The sequence below is a fragment of the Elephas maximus genome, chromosome 4, assembly GCF_024166365.1.
Source record: "Elephas maximus indicus isolate mEleMax1 chromosome 4, mEleMax1 primary haplotype, whole genome shotgun sequence".
NCBI lineage: Eukaryota > Metazoa > Chordata > Mammalia > Proboscidea > Elephantidae > Elephas > Elephas maximus.
In genome coordinates this window covers 31,578,918-31,592,838 of record NC_064822.1, presented here as the reverse complement: position 1 = coordinate 31,592,838, position 13,921 = coordinate 31,578,918, and the positions used below count along the sequence as shown (strand labels likewise).

At 39.8% G+C, this 13,921-nt stretch overlaps 1 protein-coding gene across 10 annotated transcripts in view; it reads left to right on the top strand.

Moving 5' to 3' along the window:
• KIAA1217 (KIAA1217 ortholog) overlaps window positions 1-13,921 on the top strand; it is a 584,613-nt gene that overhangs the window by 187,387 nt on the left and 383,305 nt on the right. For 9 of the 10 annotated variants that reach the window (XM_049881825.1, XM_049881824.1, XM_049881823.1 and 6 more), the window contains exon 2: window positions 1,148-1,431. In XM_049881825.1, the coding sequence (XP_049737782.1) occupies window positions 1,148-1,431 (284 nt within the window). Of the gene's footprint in view, window positions 1-1,147; window positions 1,432-13,921 lie in introns of those variants that run through there. The other variant, XM_049881830.1, reaches the window with a different exon arrangement.

Here is a 13,921-nt window from a genome sequence, read left to right as displayed (position 1 = left end):
AGTATTATATCTTTTATTAAAAAAAAAAAAATTAGAATAGATTTAAAGAATTTAGAGCTAGAAGACTCTACGTATCTAAGGCTAGTCCAACCTTCATCATTTTATTAATGAAGAAAATGAGACTGAAAGAAGTCAAATTGTTTGGCATTAAAACCAGGGTCCTGAGGTCCAGGCTGGTGCATTTTCCAGGGACAAGGACACCTTGTTCTGCCTGCATCTGTATGATACAAACTGCTCTCCAGGAGGAAGAACCTTGAGGCTTGGTGAGCTCCTAAAGTGCTTCTGAGTGTTCATAGAGCAGCCAAGCTCTTAACCACTGCACTGCCACTTTATGGAGCACAGTTCTACTCTGACACACGTGTGGTCATCGTGAGTCAACTCCACGGCACCTGGCTTGGTTTTTTATTTTATCCTGTACTCTAAGCATTGTCATTGGCTGCTTCAGTTGATCTGCTCTAAATCGAAATCACCTTGTCCCTTAAAGGCCACGTCAGTGGCAGTGTCTCTAGGCCCTATCAAAATGTACCATATCTCTTCCCTTTTCACTGTATGTTTTAGGTAAAGTCCACTTCAAGTAAAATGTGTCTAAGTCTTTATGTTCTCTCAGTTATTACCTTTTATGATATTCTAATAGAATTTTCTAGTGGCTCATGTGTCAGTGATCACCCCACTTATGTACAGGGCAATAGCTATTTTTGGTCTTGAGGATGAAGCAAATGTTTCAGAAATCATCTCCAGGTTATAAAAAGTTAACAGCTCTCCTGATACCAGCATGAAGCTGTGATGAAAAGTAAAGAAATAATTAAAATAACTGGAGTTAACTTTCCTAAAATTATAGAGTAAGTAAGGGGTAACCCTGTTGCCTGCAAATAACTAGCCTGACCAAGTATTTTGGGTTTGAATAACCTCAGGGAAAAAGAGTGAGAAATAGCAGAATTTTTACTGCAACCTCTTTATTTTTCAAGTGCGATTTTTCATTTCTCTTGATTGTTGATTTTTTTTTTTCCCCTTTCTTTCAGAAAAGTAAAAAAATGGTCTGTGAAGTTACAGTCATACATTAACAGCTGCCACAAACCCTCTAGACATTCTGCAAATGAGGCTTTGGGTGTGAAATCATTAATTGTGAATTGTGTTTTTTGTCTTTCAGAACAAGGAAAAAGCAATCTGCATGTAACCTCATTAGAAGATGCAGAATGTCGCAGAACCAAGGAGCGCCTTTCTAATGGAAACGGTCGAGTCTCAGTTTCCAAGCCTTCCCGCAATATCCCAAGGAGACATACTCTAGGTGGGCCCCGAAGTTCCAAAGAAATCCTGGGAATGCAAACATCTGAGATGGATAGGAAGAGAGAAGCTTTCCTAGAACATCTAAAGCAGAAATACCCCCATCATGCCACAGCAATCATGGGCCACCAAGAGAGGCTGAGAGACCAGGTATGAACGTTTATCTCTGCAAAGCTCATGCTTAATGACTGCAAGGGAAAGCAAAATGACCTCCAGGGTAAAGGGGGAAAAACAGGTCAGTGGACCATGCCTACTGTTTAGTTGTTCCACATCTCTTTTCAGGCTTGGAAGGAAGAGGCAGGCTGTAGGTAAGGTTTGGCCTGAGAGCTCAATCCTGTTTCTAGCACAGCAAGAGAACAGGAGGCCAGAGAGGAAAGGCCCAGAGAGTTTGCAATTCTTTGAAAGAGAGTTCCTGTGTTAAACCACAAATACAATTACAGTACAGGCAATGAAGAGGTAATTACTTTCCTGAGTAAAGCATGGGGGCTTCTACTCTGCACCCCTATAGCCCTGAAAGTTTAGCCGAGTGAATGAATGAATATACATAAACATTTTCAGTGTAAAACAGAGCATGAAGGGTTTGACTTGTGATAAACCCTTCTTCCTTGAGAAGCTGACGCTGGGGTTTTGTATCTGCTCTTTTTCTGTTTTTAATCACAGATGTTTTCTTTTTGCGTGCTTTGCTTTCTGCTGTCTTCAGCTACCTGTTTTCTCAAGTTGTCTTAACAGCCACATGGATATCACCCAACTGTGGCTTTGCATGTTTTTGTTTCTTGGCTGTGTGCAATTAGTTTTTAGCAGACAGCAGGTTTGGGGTCATGGAGATGCGATGCCTCCTACATGGCCCTCATAGGCATGTTATCAGATCGACCTTTGAGTGTAGAGAACATAGTCTAAGAAGCCTAGTGCATTTAGTGATTTGCATGGTAGTGGAGGAGGGCAGGCTGCTATTGATTTCGACACCCCAGGTAGAGAGGCAAGGTCAGTGTTTTAAGTTTGATCTCTTGCCAGTTGGTTGGTTACAAAAATGGTGTCTAACTAACTCACCTTCTCGTTATACATGGAAATGGAGATTGGCACCAACTTGAATCACTTAAATCTATACTTTGTCCTCATTCTAATTTCTCCCTTAAGTTCACCCAGCTCTTCAGTGGAATCTTTATCAGAGTGCCCCAAAATTTGAAACATGATTGAGCTTTATGTTTGTTTTTTGCTCACGCTGCCAGCAGGAAGTAGGACAAGGGGAGGAGCAAAGACACTGGAGTCCTGGTTGATGTCGAGGTGGGCCGGTCAACAATTTGGGAATTAGGAAGAGTAAGTCTATCTTTTCATTTCAAGCATACATGGAAAATACCCCTATTTTCTATCAATAGTAGGGTCACTGTCTGCTTCAGTAGTGGAACTTGTGTCTCTCCCTGTGTCACCTTTTGAGATGCCCCATATTTTATCTAAAACTATTTAGATCAAGGAAACTCAAGCTCAGAGAAGTTATGATTACAGTTTGCTGAGAAGCTGAGATTTGAACCTAGTTTGAAATCAAAATCCTTGCTTATCCCACTGTCCTGTAAGTTAAAGATCATTGCTTCTGAATTTAGGATAAATTGTATGGCCTGAGTATAGGTAAAGGATGTGGTATATGTGTGTGTATATATGTATGTGTGTGTGTGACTGTGGGGACTGTGGATGGGGGAAAGGAAGCTAGAAATTAATTACGTGTTGAGTGAGGAGGGAAATCTTTTAAAAAATATTAAAATGTATTAATTTTACTGAGAAATATAGAAGTTAATCTGTTGAAAATGATATTTTTTTCCGTGTGAAAAATATTTCAGGTGTTATCATGACTACTATTATTTGAGATGTCACAATTATTGCTATTATTTGACAATGGAGGCTTTGGCTAAAACCGTTAGATGGAAGACCTTAGTTATAGTCAGAAGGTTGTCAGGGGTACATGATATGAGACGAAAGGGAATAATCCATGTAGTTTAGTGGCCTTAAGCTCCGATTTCCTGTCACATCCGCCTCTGCCATAGGTGTGGTACTGCCACAACTGGTCAACAGTGCCTTCCCTGGATAATGCTGGGCGAACAAGTGCCATATTCTGTCTCTCTGCCTCTTTTGTACTCCAAGCTGACTGTTGAAAAGGAGGAAGATTTTGATGTGTGGATCTGTGTGTGCATTTTTCATTCCGCCACTGGGCTTTTGCCAATGAACCGCAGATTGGCATTGTACACACGAGTTAAGCTTAGGCACGGCTTGTGAAGTTCCCTTGGACATCACTGCATCTTCTGTGTTTTCCATTCTTTGTCTCCTACCACCCATTTCCCCTTTTTGCTCCTCCCTGAGCTTCTAAGTGTGGATTCTTCCAGGCTTCCTTTGCAGAAGGAGCACACAGCTAGCCCCAAGGAGGAATTCAAGTGACAGGAGCCTGAAGGACTTCTCCAGATTTAGAGATTCTAAATACCAAATAAGGAGCCCTGGTGGCACAGTGGTAAAGCACTTGGTTGCTTGAAGGTCGGTGGTTGGAACCCACCAATGGCTCCAAGGGAAAAAAGACCTGCCCTATGAGGCAGTTCTACCCTGTCCTATAGGGTCTCCCTGAGTAGGAATTGACTGGATGGCAATGGGGTTATGGGTAAATACCAAATATTCTAATGGTATACCTTTTCTTGACTGCCTTCCAGAGAAGTGGACTTAGTGAGAAGAGTGGAGTGCCAGTAAGCAAGATATAGAATAGGATGTGGGAAATGATGTGAATCTCTCTACCCTACATGAAATATTTGGTACAAGGGAAATCTAAGTTCTAAATCCTTGGTATTAAACATAATGAGGATTGGAGAATGTGCTTTGAAATTTGGATTCAAACACTAAGATTCGTGACTCAAAAACTTATATTTGAGTCTTTGAAAATAAGTCAGTCAAAATTTTTCTTTAGTCTAAGCTCTCAGAAAGCTAAGAACAGGGATAGATTACCCAACAAGTAAGGTATGCACAGGCTTCCCTGTGCTTACTGATGTAAAGCCAAGCCAGTGCCATCTGATATGTAGGGCACAATTTCTCCTGTTTTTCACCAAACCAATGTGAAATTGTGCACTACAAATTAGTAAGTAAACACAAGCCTGTGGTACTGGTTAACCCTCCCTTATCTAAGAGATTCCCTTAAATCCCTTCTCTATCATTACTGACTCCCACAGTCTGCCCAGGGCCTTTCACTCCTGCAGAGGCTTCGGAAGGTGAGGCCACACTGCCTGGTAGGGAAGGGCTTGTCTCTGAGGTTGGGCAGGGCTGGGTTAGAATCCAGTCTCCACCATAGGCCAGTTGCATGATTTGGGGCTAAAAATCTTTTTGTGTCTTTGTTCCTTCATCTGTCAAAGGACAATAAATATTTAGGTCATAGAGTATTGGGAGAGAAAATGCTGCGCAGTGTTTAGCATGGCACTGGTGCTGTTTCAGTGTCAGCTCTTAGTTTTACCGTATTCTGTTTTTTTTATGCCCAAAGAAGAGTCTTAGAGGCTCTTATCTTTAAATTAGTATTTAAAATTATTTTACCTTTTACCAACAAATATTTGTGTACTTGACGTGATTTGTTTTTCTCACTGTCAGAATATAATTTAGTATATTTTCTGAAACTTGTATTTTCTCTTTTTGAAAAGATCAAAGTTTATTCATCCGTAAAGTGTTTACTTGGAGCCCTGGTGGCATAGTGGTTAAGACCTCAGGTGCTAGCCAAAAGGTTGGCAGTTCAAGTCCACTTTGGAAACCCTATAGGGCAGTTCTCCCATATCCTATAAGGTTGTTATAAGTTGGAGCTGACTCAATGGTACCTAACGACAACAACAATGTATTTATTTGGCTCCTGTTTCATTCTGTTATACATAAGGTTGCTATGAGTGGGAACCAACTCTATGGCACCTACCAACAACAAGGGTGGTAAAGGCATTGTGGGGGATACAGCGATGAGACGTGGCCTGTGCCCTCAAGTCAGTAAAAGAAATAAGACAGGCGTGTACAAAGACTTGTCCTTCAAATGTCACATGTTCTCAGCTGGCCATAACATCTTGTGGTACTCACACTGGGGCATCTAATCTTGCCACCTTATGTTTCTTTCTCTCGCCTAGAATGAGCCTCTTGAGGGCAGGAACCTTGTCTTTTTTTTTAATATTTTATTGAGTTTTGGTGAAAGGTTTCTGGCATATGTTGGAGGTCGGATTTCAACTCAGCCCTGCCCAGGTTAGGTTCCCACGCGACAATTTCCACACAAATTGTTCAGTGACATTAGATACATTTATCACAGTGGGTCAACATTCTCTTTAATCGTGTTCACTTTGTTCCCCTTTCCAGTACACTAGTTTCCCTGACCCTTATTTTCTTATCTTTTGAGTAATTGTTGATCTTTTGGTCTCATACTGATGGTTTTTAAGTAAGGTACTGATCTTACAGGTAATATCTTTTATTTTGTGTGCCACTCTGCTATTTCCCTAAAAAATGATCTCAGGGGATAGGCTCGATTCTAGGTTTAAAGAGTGCCCCAGGGTAATAGTCTCAGGGAGTCCTCTGTTCTCTACTATTCCAGTTTTTCTGGCTTTTTTCTTAAAATATGAATTGAGTTCTGCTCCATAATTTTCTCCCATTCTATCTGGAACCAACTATTGTGACCCGTGTCAGAATGATCATCGGTGGTAGCCGGGTGCCATCTAGTTCTTCTGGTCTCAGGGTATATGAGGTTGTGGCTCATGTAGACTTGTTTCTTTTCTGTGCTTTTGGTTACCTTTTCACTGTTTTTCTCCTGGTGAGTTGAGACCCATAGTTGTGTCTTAGATGGCCACTCGCAAGCTTTTAAGACCCCAGGTACTACTCGCTTCATTAGGATGGAGATTATGATTTTTGTGAACTGTGTTACGCCAATTGACTGAGTTGTCCCATGAGACTATGGTCCTAAGCTTTCAAACCCAGAAAACCAATGTTGGAAGGTGTTTGGTTATGTCTGAGGAGTATCCGTATTTGTATCTTCAATGAATATATGTGCCTGTACCCACATTGTACATACCTATAGATACGTCTGTCTAGAAACCTTGTCTTAATCACCTTTGTATGTTCTGCAGTTAGGGGGAAGTACACAACCTAGAAGGAGCCCTGGTGGCACAGCAGTTAAGCGCTCAGCTGCTAACCAACATAGCCTAGAATAGGCACAGTCAAAATATTTATTGGATGAATGAATGAACCAGTATTTCTAATATAATTACAATGTGATAAATACCATTTGGATGGTACCGATCAAGAGAGGTAGGGAGTCTAAGAATTAAACAATTGATTGCAGTTTGAGTAGTCAGAAAGAAGAAACTGAAGCTAAGAAAGGCTAAGAAATGTATAAGCTGAGAAGCCGAGATTTGAACCAAGGTTGGAATTTCCAAAATATACTGTCTTTCCATCCATTACTGACCATGGCTTTTGCTTCTTCTGCCTTTAATTTTTCTAAAGTTCTGATAACGGAGTCTGTGGATCGGGGTGAGTCATGCAGTAGAAACATAAACATGCCTTCCTTCTACTGCTGTTCCTTGAAAAAAGATAAATTTTATTCAATTCTGAAGCATATGAAAGACCATAGAAAATACATCGGTGTTTATATTTCACATTGAAAGAAAATTGCTCTTTGAAATAGCACTGAGTTCAGAGAGGTCTGTAGCTCAGTCATCCCTCAAAGTCATGGTCATAATTTTTTGAATCTTTATTCCCAGTTGCCTACAGAATTTCTATTTTATTAACTAGGCGGGCAGTCTGGTTTTGTGGTTGCAATTAGTCTATATATATATTCTCTTTTTTGTAATATTTTATTGTGTTTTGGGGAAAGTTTACACAGAAAATTAGGTTCCCATTTAACAATTTCTATGATATTGTTCAGTGAGATTGGTTACATTTTCACAACGTGTCAGCATTCTCATCATTTCCATTCTGATTGTTCCCTTTCCCTTAATCTAGCTTCCTGCCCCCCACCGCTTACCTTCTTGTCCATGCTTTAAGGTAAATGTTCACCATTCGGTCTTATATGGAGGATTCTTTAAAGAAGCACATTACTCACTGGTGATACTGGTTCTTTTTTTTTTAGTGAGCCAATCTGTTATTTAGCTGAAAGGTGACCTCTGGGAGTGGTTTTAGTACCAAGTTTAAAGGGTATCTCAGGGTAGTAGCTCAGAGGTTCCTCTAGTCTCTACAGGTCCAGTAAGTCTGGCTTTTTTAGTAACTTGAGTTTTGTTCTACATTTTACTCCTGTTCAGGGTCATCAATGGTGTCCCTGGTCAGAACGGTTGGTAGTGGTAGCTAGGCACAGTCTAGCTCTTCTGGTCTCAGGATAGATGAGGCTGTGGTTGATGTGTGCTATTAATTCTGTAGACTAGTTTCTTCACTGAGTCTTTGGTGTCTTTCTCTTTTTCTCCAGATGAGTAGAGACCAATAGTCGTATCTTAGTATGTATAGTCTTACATATAATGTGGTTAAACTTTAGGAGGAAAGATTATACATTTTAACTTAATTCTGATGTGCTTTTCCATTCAATATAAAGAGAGACATAAAGGTGTATTATTCTATAAGATGAACATTATGGAGGGCAAAACTAAGGAGATAAGAACATGAACAATAGGACTATTTAAAATGGGTTCAGTAAGGCCAGGAAGCTTTTATCTGGCTCCTGCCCCCAGGCAAGGCTCTGCTGCTGGTGAGGGCCTCTCCAGGTCATAGCTCCTCCTTACTATCCAGCCTCTCCTTTAGCTGTTTGTGTGGAAATGGCACTGGTGCTCTTTTCTCAGTTCCTGGTTAGTTTGGCACTACTTAACCATTCTCTAGTAGTCAAATATATCTGGCACCAAAATGTAACTATGCTGCCAATTGTGAAAATGAAAATAAGGAAAATATCCATCAGTCTATTATTTATAAACAACCCAAGTTACAGCTCGTTCTACTCTTTTTTTTTTTTTAAACTACCTCTAAAGAACTTTATTCACTGGTAAAGAGTAGTTCTATGGAATTTGGAACTGCTGCCTTCTATGAGTTGGAATCGACTCGACGACAGTGGGTTTGGTTTTTTTTTTGGTTTTGCCTTTGCTTCAGACTCAACATTATTCCTTCCTTTGACTTTGTTCCAGAAGGTGTATACTTGATACTGTCAAGACTCGTGGAAAATGAGGACGTTAAAGACAGAGAACAGGGAACAGTCTTAAGTACATTTAAATCTGAAGAGCAGATCTAAAGATTCAAATACTGAAACAGTAGGATCTAGGTACTTCAAGGTGGCCACATAAAGGCATTGCCACTTCTGCACTCTCAAAACTCATTGAAAACAATTAAAGGTGTTGATGATGGAGAGAGAAACAAACAATCCCCCCCACCCCCAACTCTACTTTAAATAAAACAAGGAAGTGGTCAAAACTTGTGGAGTGGCTTTGGGAGATCCAGTATGACACTGAATATAAGAAAAAAAAAAAAAAGAATATAGAAGGGGAAAATAGAGCTAAAGTAGGAAGCATGCTACCAGTAATGTTTATGATCTTGGCCTTACCTGCAAATAGAAGGAAATTCTGGATGTAAAGCAGGGTTAATAGAAGAGAGGAAGCAGAGATTACCACATCACAGCACATCCAGTCACAGAAAGACTGACTTAAAGGGCTTTGCTGTGAACCTCAAGGACTTGTTGAATGCCACAAACTGAAGAGTGAGAGTGACATGCTTTCAGGGCAAAGTAAGTAAGGTATTTCTGTGAAGAGAGCATTTGATGTCACTAACCAGAGTGATGGGTGCAGGCTGCCTCTGCTGACTTCTCCCTTCTGCATACCATTTCTCAGTAGCTAGCTGGCCCCATTCAAATATGAGTTACAGTGAGAAAGGAGCCAGTAGCAGATTTATGCCTAAAAAACTGCTGAGATAATGAGGATAGCCTAGATGAAGCTGCCTATCAAAACTCTGGTGTTTTGGTGGTAAAACACAAAAGCGTCTCATTTCTCATTCATACAGAGTCTGTTGTGGTTTGGAGAACTCGCCAGAAAACCTGTCCTTACAATGATTTAGTAATTCAGGCTGTTTCCATCTTGTAATGAGGCCATCTTAACACATGGATTCCAAGTTGCTATGGCAGAGAAAGAGAGTTAAAGGGCCATACGCAGGCTCTTAAATGCATTGGTCCAGAAATGATGTGTGTCACTTCCCTTCATATCTTGGTAACCTGACTCCTACCTACTGGGACGTGTAGTTTATACTGATTTTTGACTGTGGAATCTAGCTGAAGAAGGAAATCTTGCCCCATTTTCTTATCGTAACTCTCCCAGGTGTAGTTGCTTTGCCAGCTTGGTTTTACATAGCACTTTATACATGTCTGTACAGTATAGCATTAGTCACATTTTTATGCAGTATAAATATATTAACATATATTAACACATGTAAATATATTAACATATCTTTATAGGTATGTAATGAATTTATGGCCTTTTAAAAAAATGTTTTATTGTGTTTTAGGTGAAAGTTTACACAGCAAATTAGGGTCTTACTTAACAGTTTTTTTTTTTGGTGTTTTAATTTTATTTATTTTGTTGTTGGTGAGAAACAAAACATGCTCCAGTTCAAGAGTTTCCACATGTACCATTTAGTGACATTGATTACATTCTTTGAGTTGTGCAACCATTCTCACCCTCCTTTTTCTGAGTTGTTCCCCTGCCATTAACATAAATTCACTGCCTCACTAAGGAGCCTATATAATTTTTTGAGTTGCAGTTATCAATTTGATCCCGTGTAGATAGTTTTTAAAAGAACATAATGTTTAAGGCAGGCATTTTTTACTAGTTAAGGTAAACTATTGTTTAGTTTTAAGAAGACTTCAGGGGATGTTTTTGGTTTAGGGTTTAAAGATTATCCCAGGACAATAGTTGTGGGGGTTCATCCAACCTTCAAGGCTCCAGGAAGTCTGGAGTCCACGATAATTTAAAATTCTGTTCTGCATTCCTCCCTTAGGGTCCCCGCCCTCAATCAGGATGCTTCTGTAGAATCTTTGATCGAAATGATCAGTAACAGTAGCTGGGCACCATCCAGTTTTTCTGGTCTCGTGGCAAAGGAGGAGGTTATGCATGGAGGTGCTTAGCCACACATTCTATATCCTCCTTCTATTTCTGACTTTTCTTTTTCCTCTGTTGCTCCAGGTAAATAGAGACCAATTGTTGTGCCTCAGATGGCCACTTGCAAGCTTTTAAGACCCCAGGCACTATGCAATGAACTAGGAGTAGAACAGAAGCACTGAACATGTTATTAGGCCAGTTAACTGGGATGTCCCACGAAACCATGACCCTAAACCTCCAAACCAAGGAACCAAATCCCAAGAGGTGTTTGGATGTACATAAACAGTCTCAGCAGCATTTTTTTTTTTTGCTGTTGTTATTGTTGTAGATATAAATATATCACACAACTTTTCAAGTTCAGCTTTTTACAGGTATGCAACTTATTGACAGCAATTACAATAATCTGCTGTGCAACCCTACCCTTAATCAACGCGATATTTCTATCACTGTTAAGCCTCGCTTTCCCACTCCCTTCTGCCCCTGGTAACCACTAATAAACTTTGTTCTCTGTACATTTGCCTTTTCTTGTCTTTTTATATGAGTGAGGTCATACAATATTTGTCCTTTTGCGATTGGCTTATTTCATTCAGCATAATGTATCCCAGCTCCATCCATATTGTATCATGTATCAAGACTTCATTTCTCCTAATGGCTGAGTAGTATTCCATTGTATATTTGTACCATATTTGTTTATCCATTCATCCATTGATGGACATTTAGGTTGTTTCCACATTTTGGCTATTGTGAACAGTGCTACAATGATCATTGGTGTACAAGTCTTTGTTTGAGTCTCTGCTTTCAAGTCTTTTGTGTGTGTACTTAGGAGTGGTATTACTGGGTCATGTGATAATTCTATTTTTTGCTTTTTTTGGAACCACCACACTGTTTTCCACAATGGCTGTACTACTGCCATTGTACCATTTTGCATTCACACCAGCAATGGGTAAAGGTTTCAATTTCCCCACATCCTCGCCAACAGTTCTTATTTTGTATGCGCAGGCGTGTGTGTATGTTTAATCTTAGCCATCCAAATGTGACATTGGTTACAGTTTTCACAATGTCTCAGCATTTTCATTTTTTCCTTTCTGTTTGTTCTGTTCCATTGATCTAGCTTCCCTTAACCTCCTTGCCTTCTTATCTTTGCTTTTAGGTAAATGTTGACCATTTGATCTCATATAGTTGATTGTTTAAGGAAGCACATTACTCACGGGTGTTATAAACCAATCTATTATTTGGCTGAAAGGTGACCTCCAAAAATAGCTTCAGTTCCAAGTTCAAAAGGTATCTTAGGATAGTAGTCTCGGGGGTTCTTCTGGTCTCTTTGGGTCCAGTAGATCTGGCCTTTTGTAGGAATTTTAATTTTGTTCTACATTTTTCACCCATTGTATCTGGGACTTGTTGTGTCCCTGGTCAGAATGGTCAGTAGGTGTAGGCAGGCATCATCTAGTTCTTCTGGTCTTAGGTTAGAAGAGGCTGTGACTCATGTGGGCTATTAGTCCTGCGGGCTAGTTTCTTCTTTGAGTCTTTGATTTCCTTCATTCTTTTTTGCTCCATATAAGTAGAGATCAGTAGTTGTATCTTAGATGGCCTCTCACAAGCTTTTAAGACCCTAGACACTACTCACCAAACTAGAATGTATTATCTTTATGCACTATGCTATGCCAATTAACTAAATTGTCCCACGAAGACAACGGTCCTAAGCCTTTTAACCCAGAAAAGCAATGCTGCAAGTTGTTTGGATGTGTCTAGGAAGTCTCCATAACTGTGCCTCCTATGTGCTTTGCTATATGTGGATGTATGCAGCACACACAAACGTGTATGTTCATATGCCTACAGATACATCTGTACAAGCACATGCATTTACTTGCATATGCCTTCCTATACACACATATGCATACATATCTACCTACTCTGTGGCCTTTTTTGATGAATTTAATTGTATTACAGCATAACCCCTGACACACTGAATTACCCTTCAGTAGATCTCAGGGTATCAGTTCATACCTTGGGGAATATGTGTAGGCTCTCGGTTATATATAGAAAACTCCAAATTAGTCAGATTTTAATCTATCACATTTGTCTTGGCCCTGATCTACCTATACGTATGAAAGTGTTTGAAATTCCCACATATGAATCAGTATTCGTGGATATAGATGTCAGTAAAGGCCAGAAAGTGAGGTTAACTGAAATTACAAATGCTATGGACTATGAAATAGTGGCACCCTCAGACCATGGTGAAGGTCTGCATAAAAGTTTAAAATTGTGGAAGGCATTGATTTTTGGAAAAAAAAAATTAAACATGTTTTGTAAAAAATATATAAGTTGGAAGCTTATAAGTTATAGTAAAGGAAATGGGCCCAGTGAAAAGTTTCATCTTTAGAGCTATTAAGGGGGAAATGAAGGAAGGATAGCTAGATTTTGTAGCAGACACCATTTAGCTATTTACCTAAATCTCAGGGAAAAAGAAAAAGGCTTCTACAATTTAGAAATTTTATATAATGTATGCAGAGCAAGTAATAACAACAAGCATGTTAGGAAAAGGGCGAATTATCTTTATACAAACTATGAATGTGAAGAATATGAATGAACTGTTCAGCATTTCTTTAGCACTGGTTTCTCAGCTATCATTTATAGCGGTGAAAAAGTAGAAAAGACTATAAGAAGAACATATCATTGGCATCAACTAAAATGGTGACGCTATTGCTTTTTACATAAATTAATATAGTTAATATAACAACTCTTTGGAGTGGATACTGTTATTAACCCTATTTAACAGATGGGGAAACTGAGGCACAGAGCAGTTAGATCATCTCCTGGAAACCTGGCTGCAGATCTTGCTTTTGACACCCAGATTATACAACCTTCGTTACGATGTGACAGAGCTTTGTTGTTGTTAGTTGCCCTCCTGTTGGCTCGGACTCATGATGACCTTACGTTTAATAGAACAAAACATTGCCTGGTCCTCCACTGCCTCCATGATATGTTTGAGCCCATCGTTGAAGCTATTTGTGTAAATCCACCTCGTGTTTTCCCCATTTTCGCTGACCCTCTACTTTACCAAAGGTGATGTCCTTCTCTAGTGATTGGTGATTAAGTGTGCTTGACCCAAGCCAGTGGTCTTTTCAGTTGCCTCATATGCATGTGAAAGCTGGTGTTGGCAAAGACAGAACACAGAGGTACCATGAAAGCTGAGAAAGTGAAGAATGGCTTGAACTGAGGGCCGGTTTGCCTTGTGTCAAATAAGAATGGAATTTAGTGGTGACCCTAGAGAGGCTGAAGTGCCAGCCTCCTGATTAGGTCTGCCTTTCATAATTCAGGGAAGAAAAGTAATTTGGCACAAAAGAAGCAGTGGCAAAATAGGGGTGAGTATCTGAGAAAGGTAAAAATTGAGGAAACGTTACTATTACCAGACCAACACCTCCAAATGGAAGGACTGTGGTGTCACAGCAGAATTACAAGGTGTTTTAGAGAATTTGTATTAGTGCCTGTGGGAGTGTGTGTTTAATGAAGTACTAGTTGCCTGTGAGCTAAGACTATGAGAGGACTGG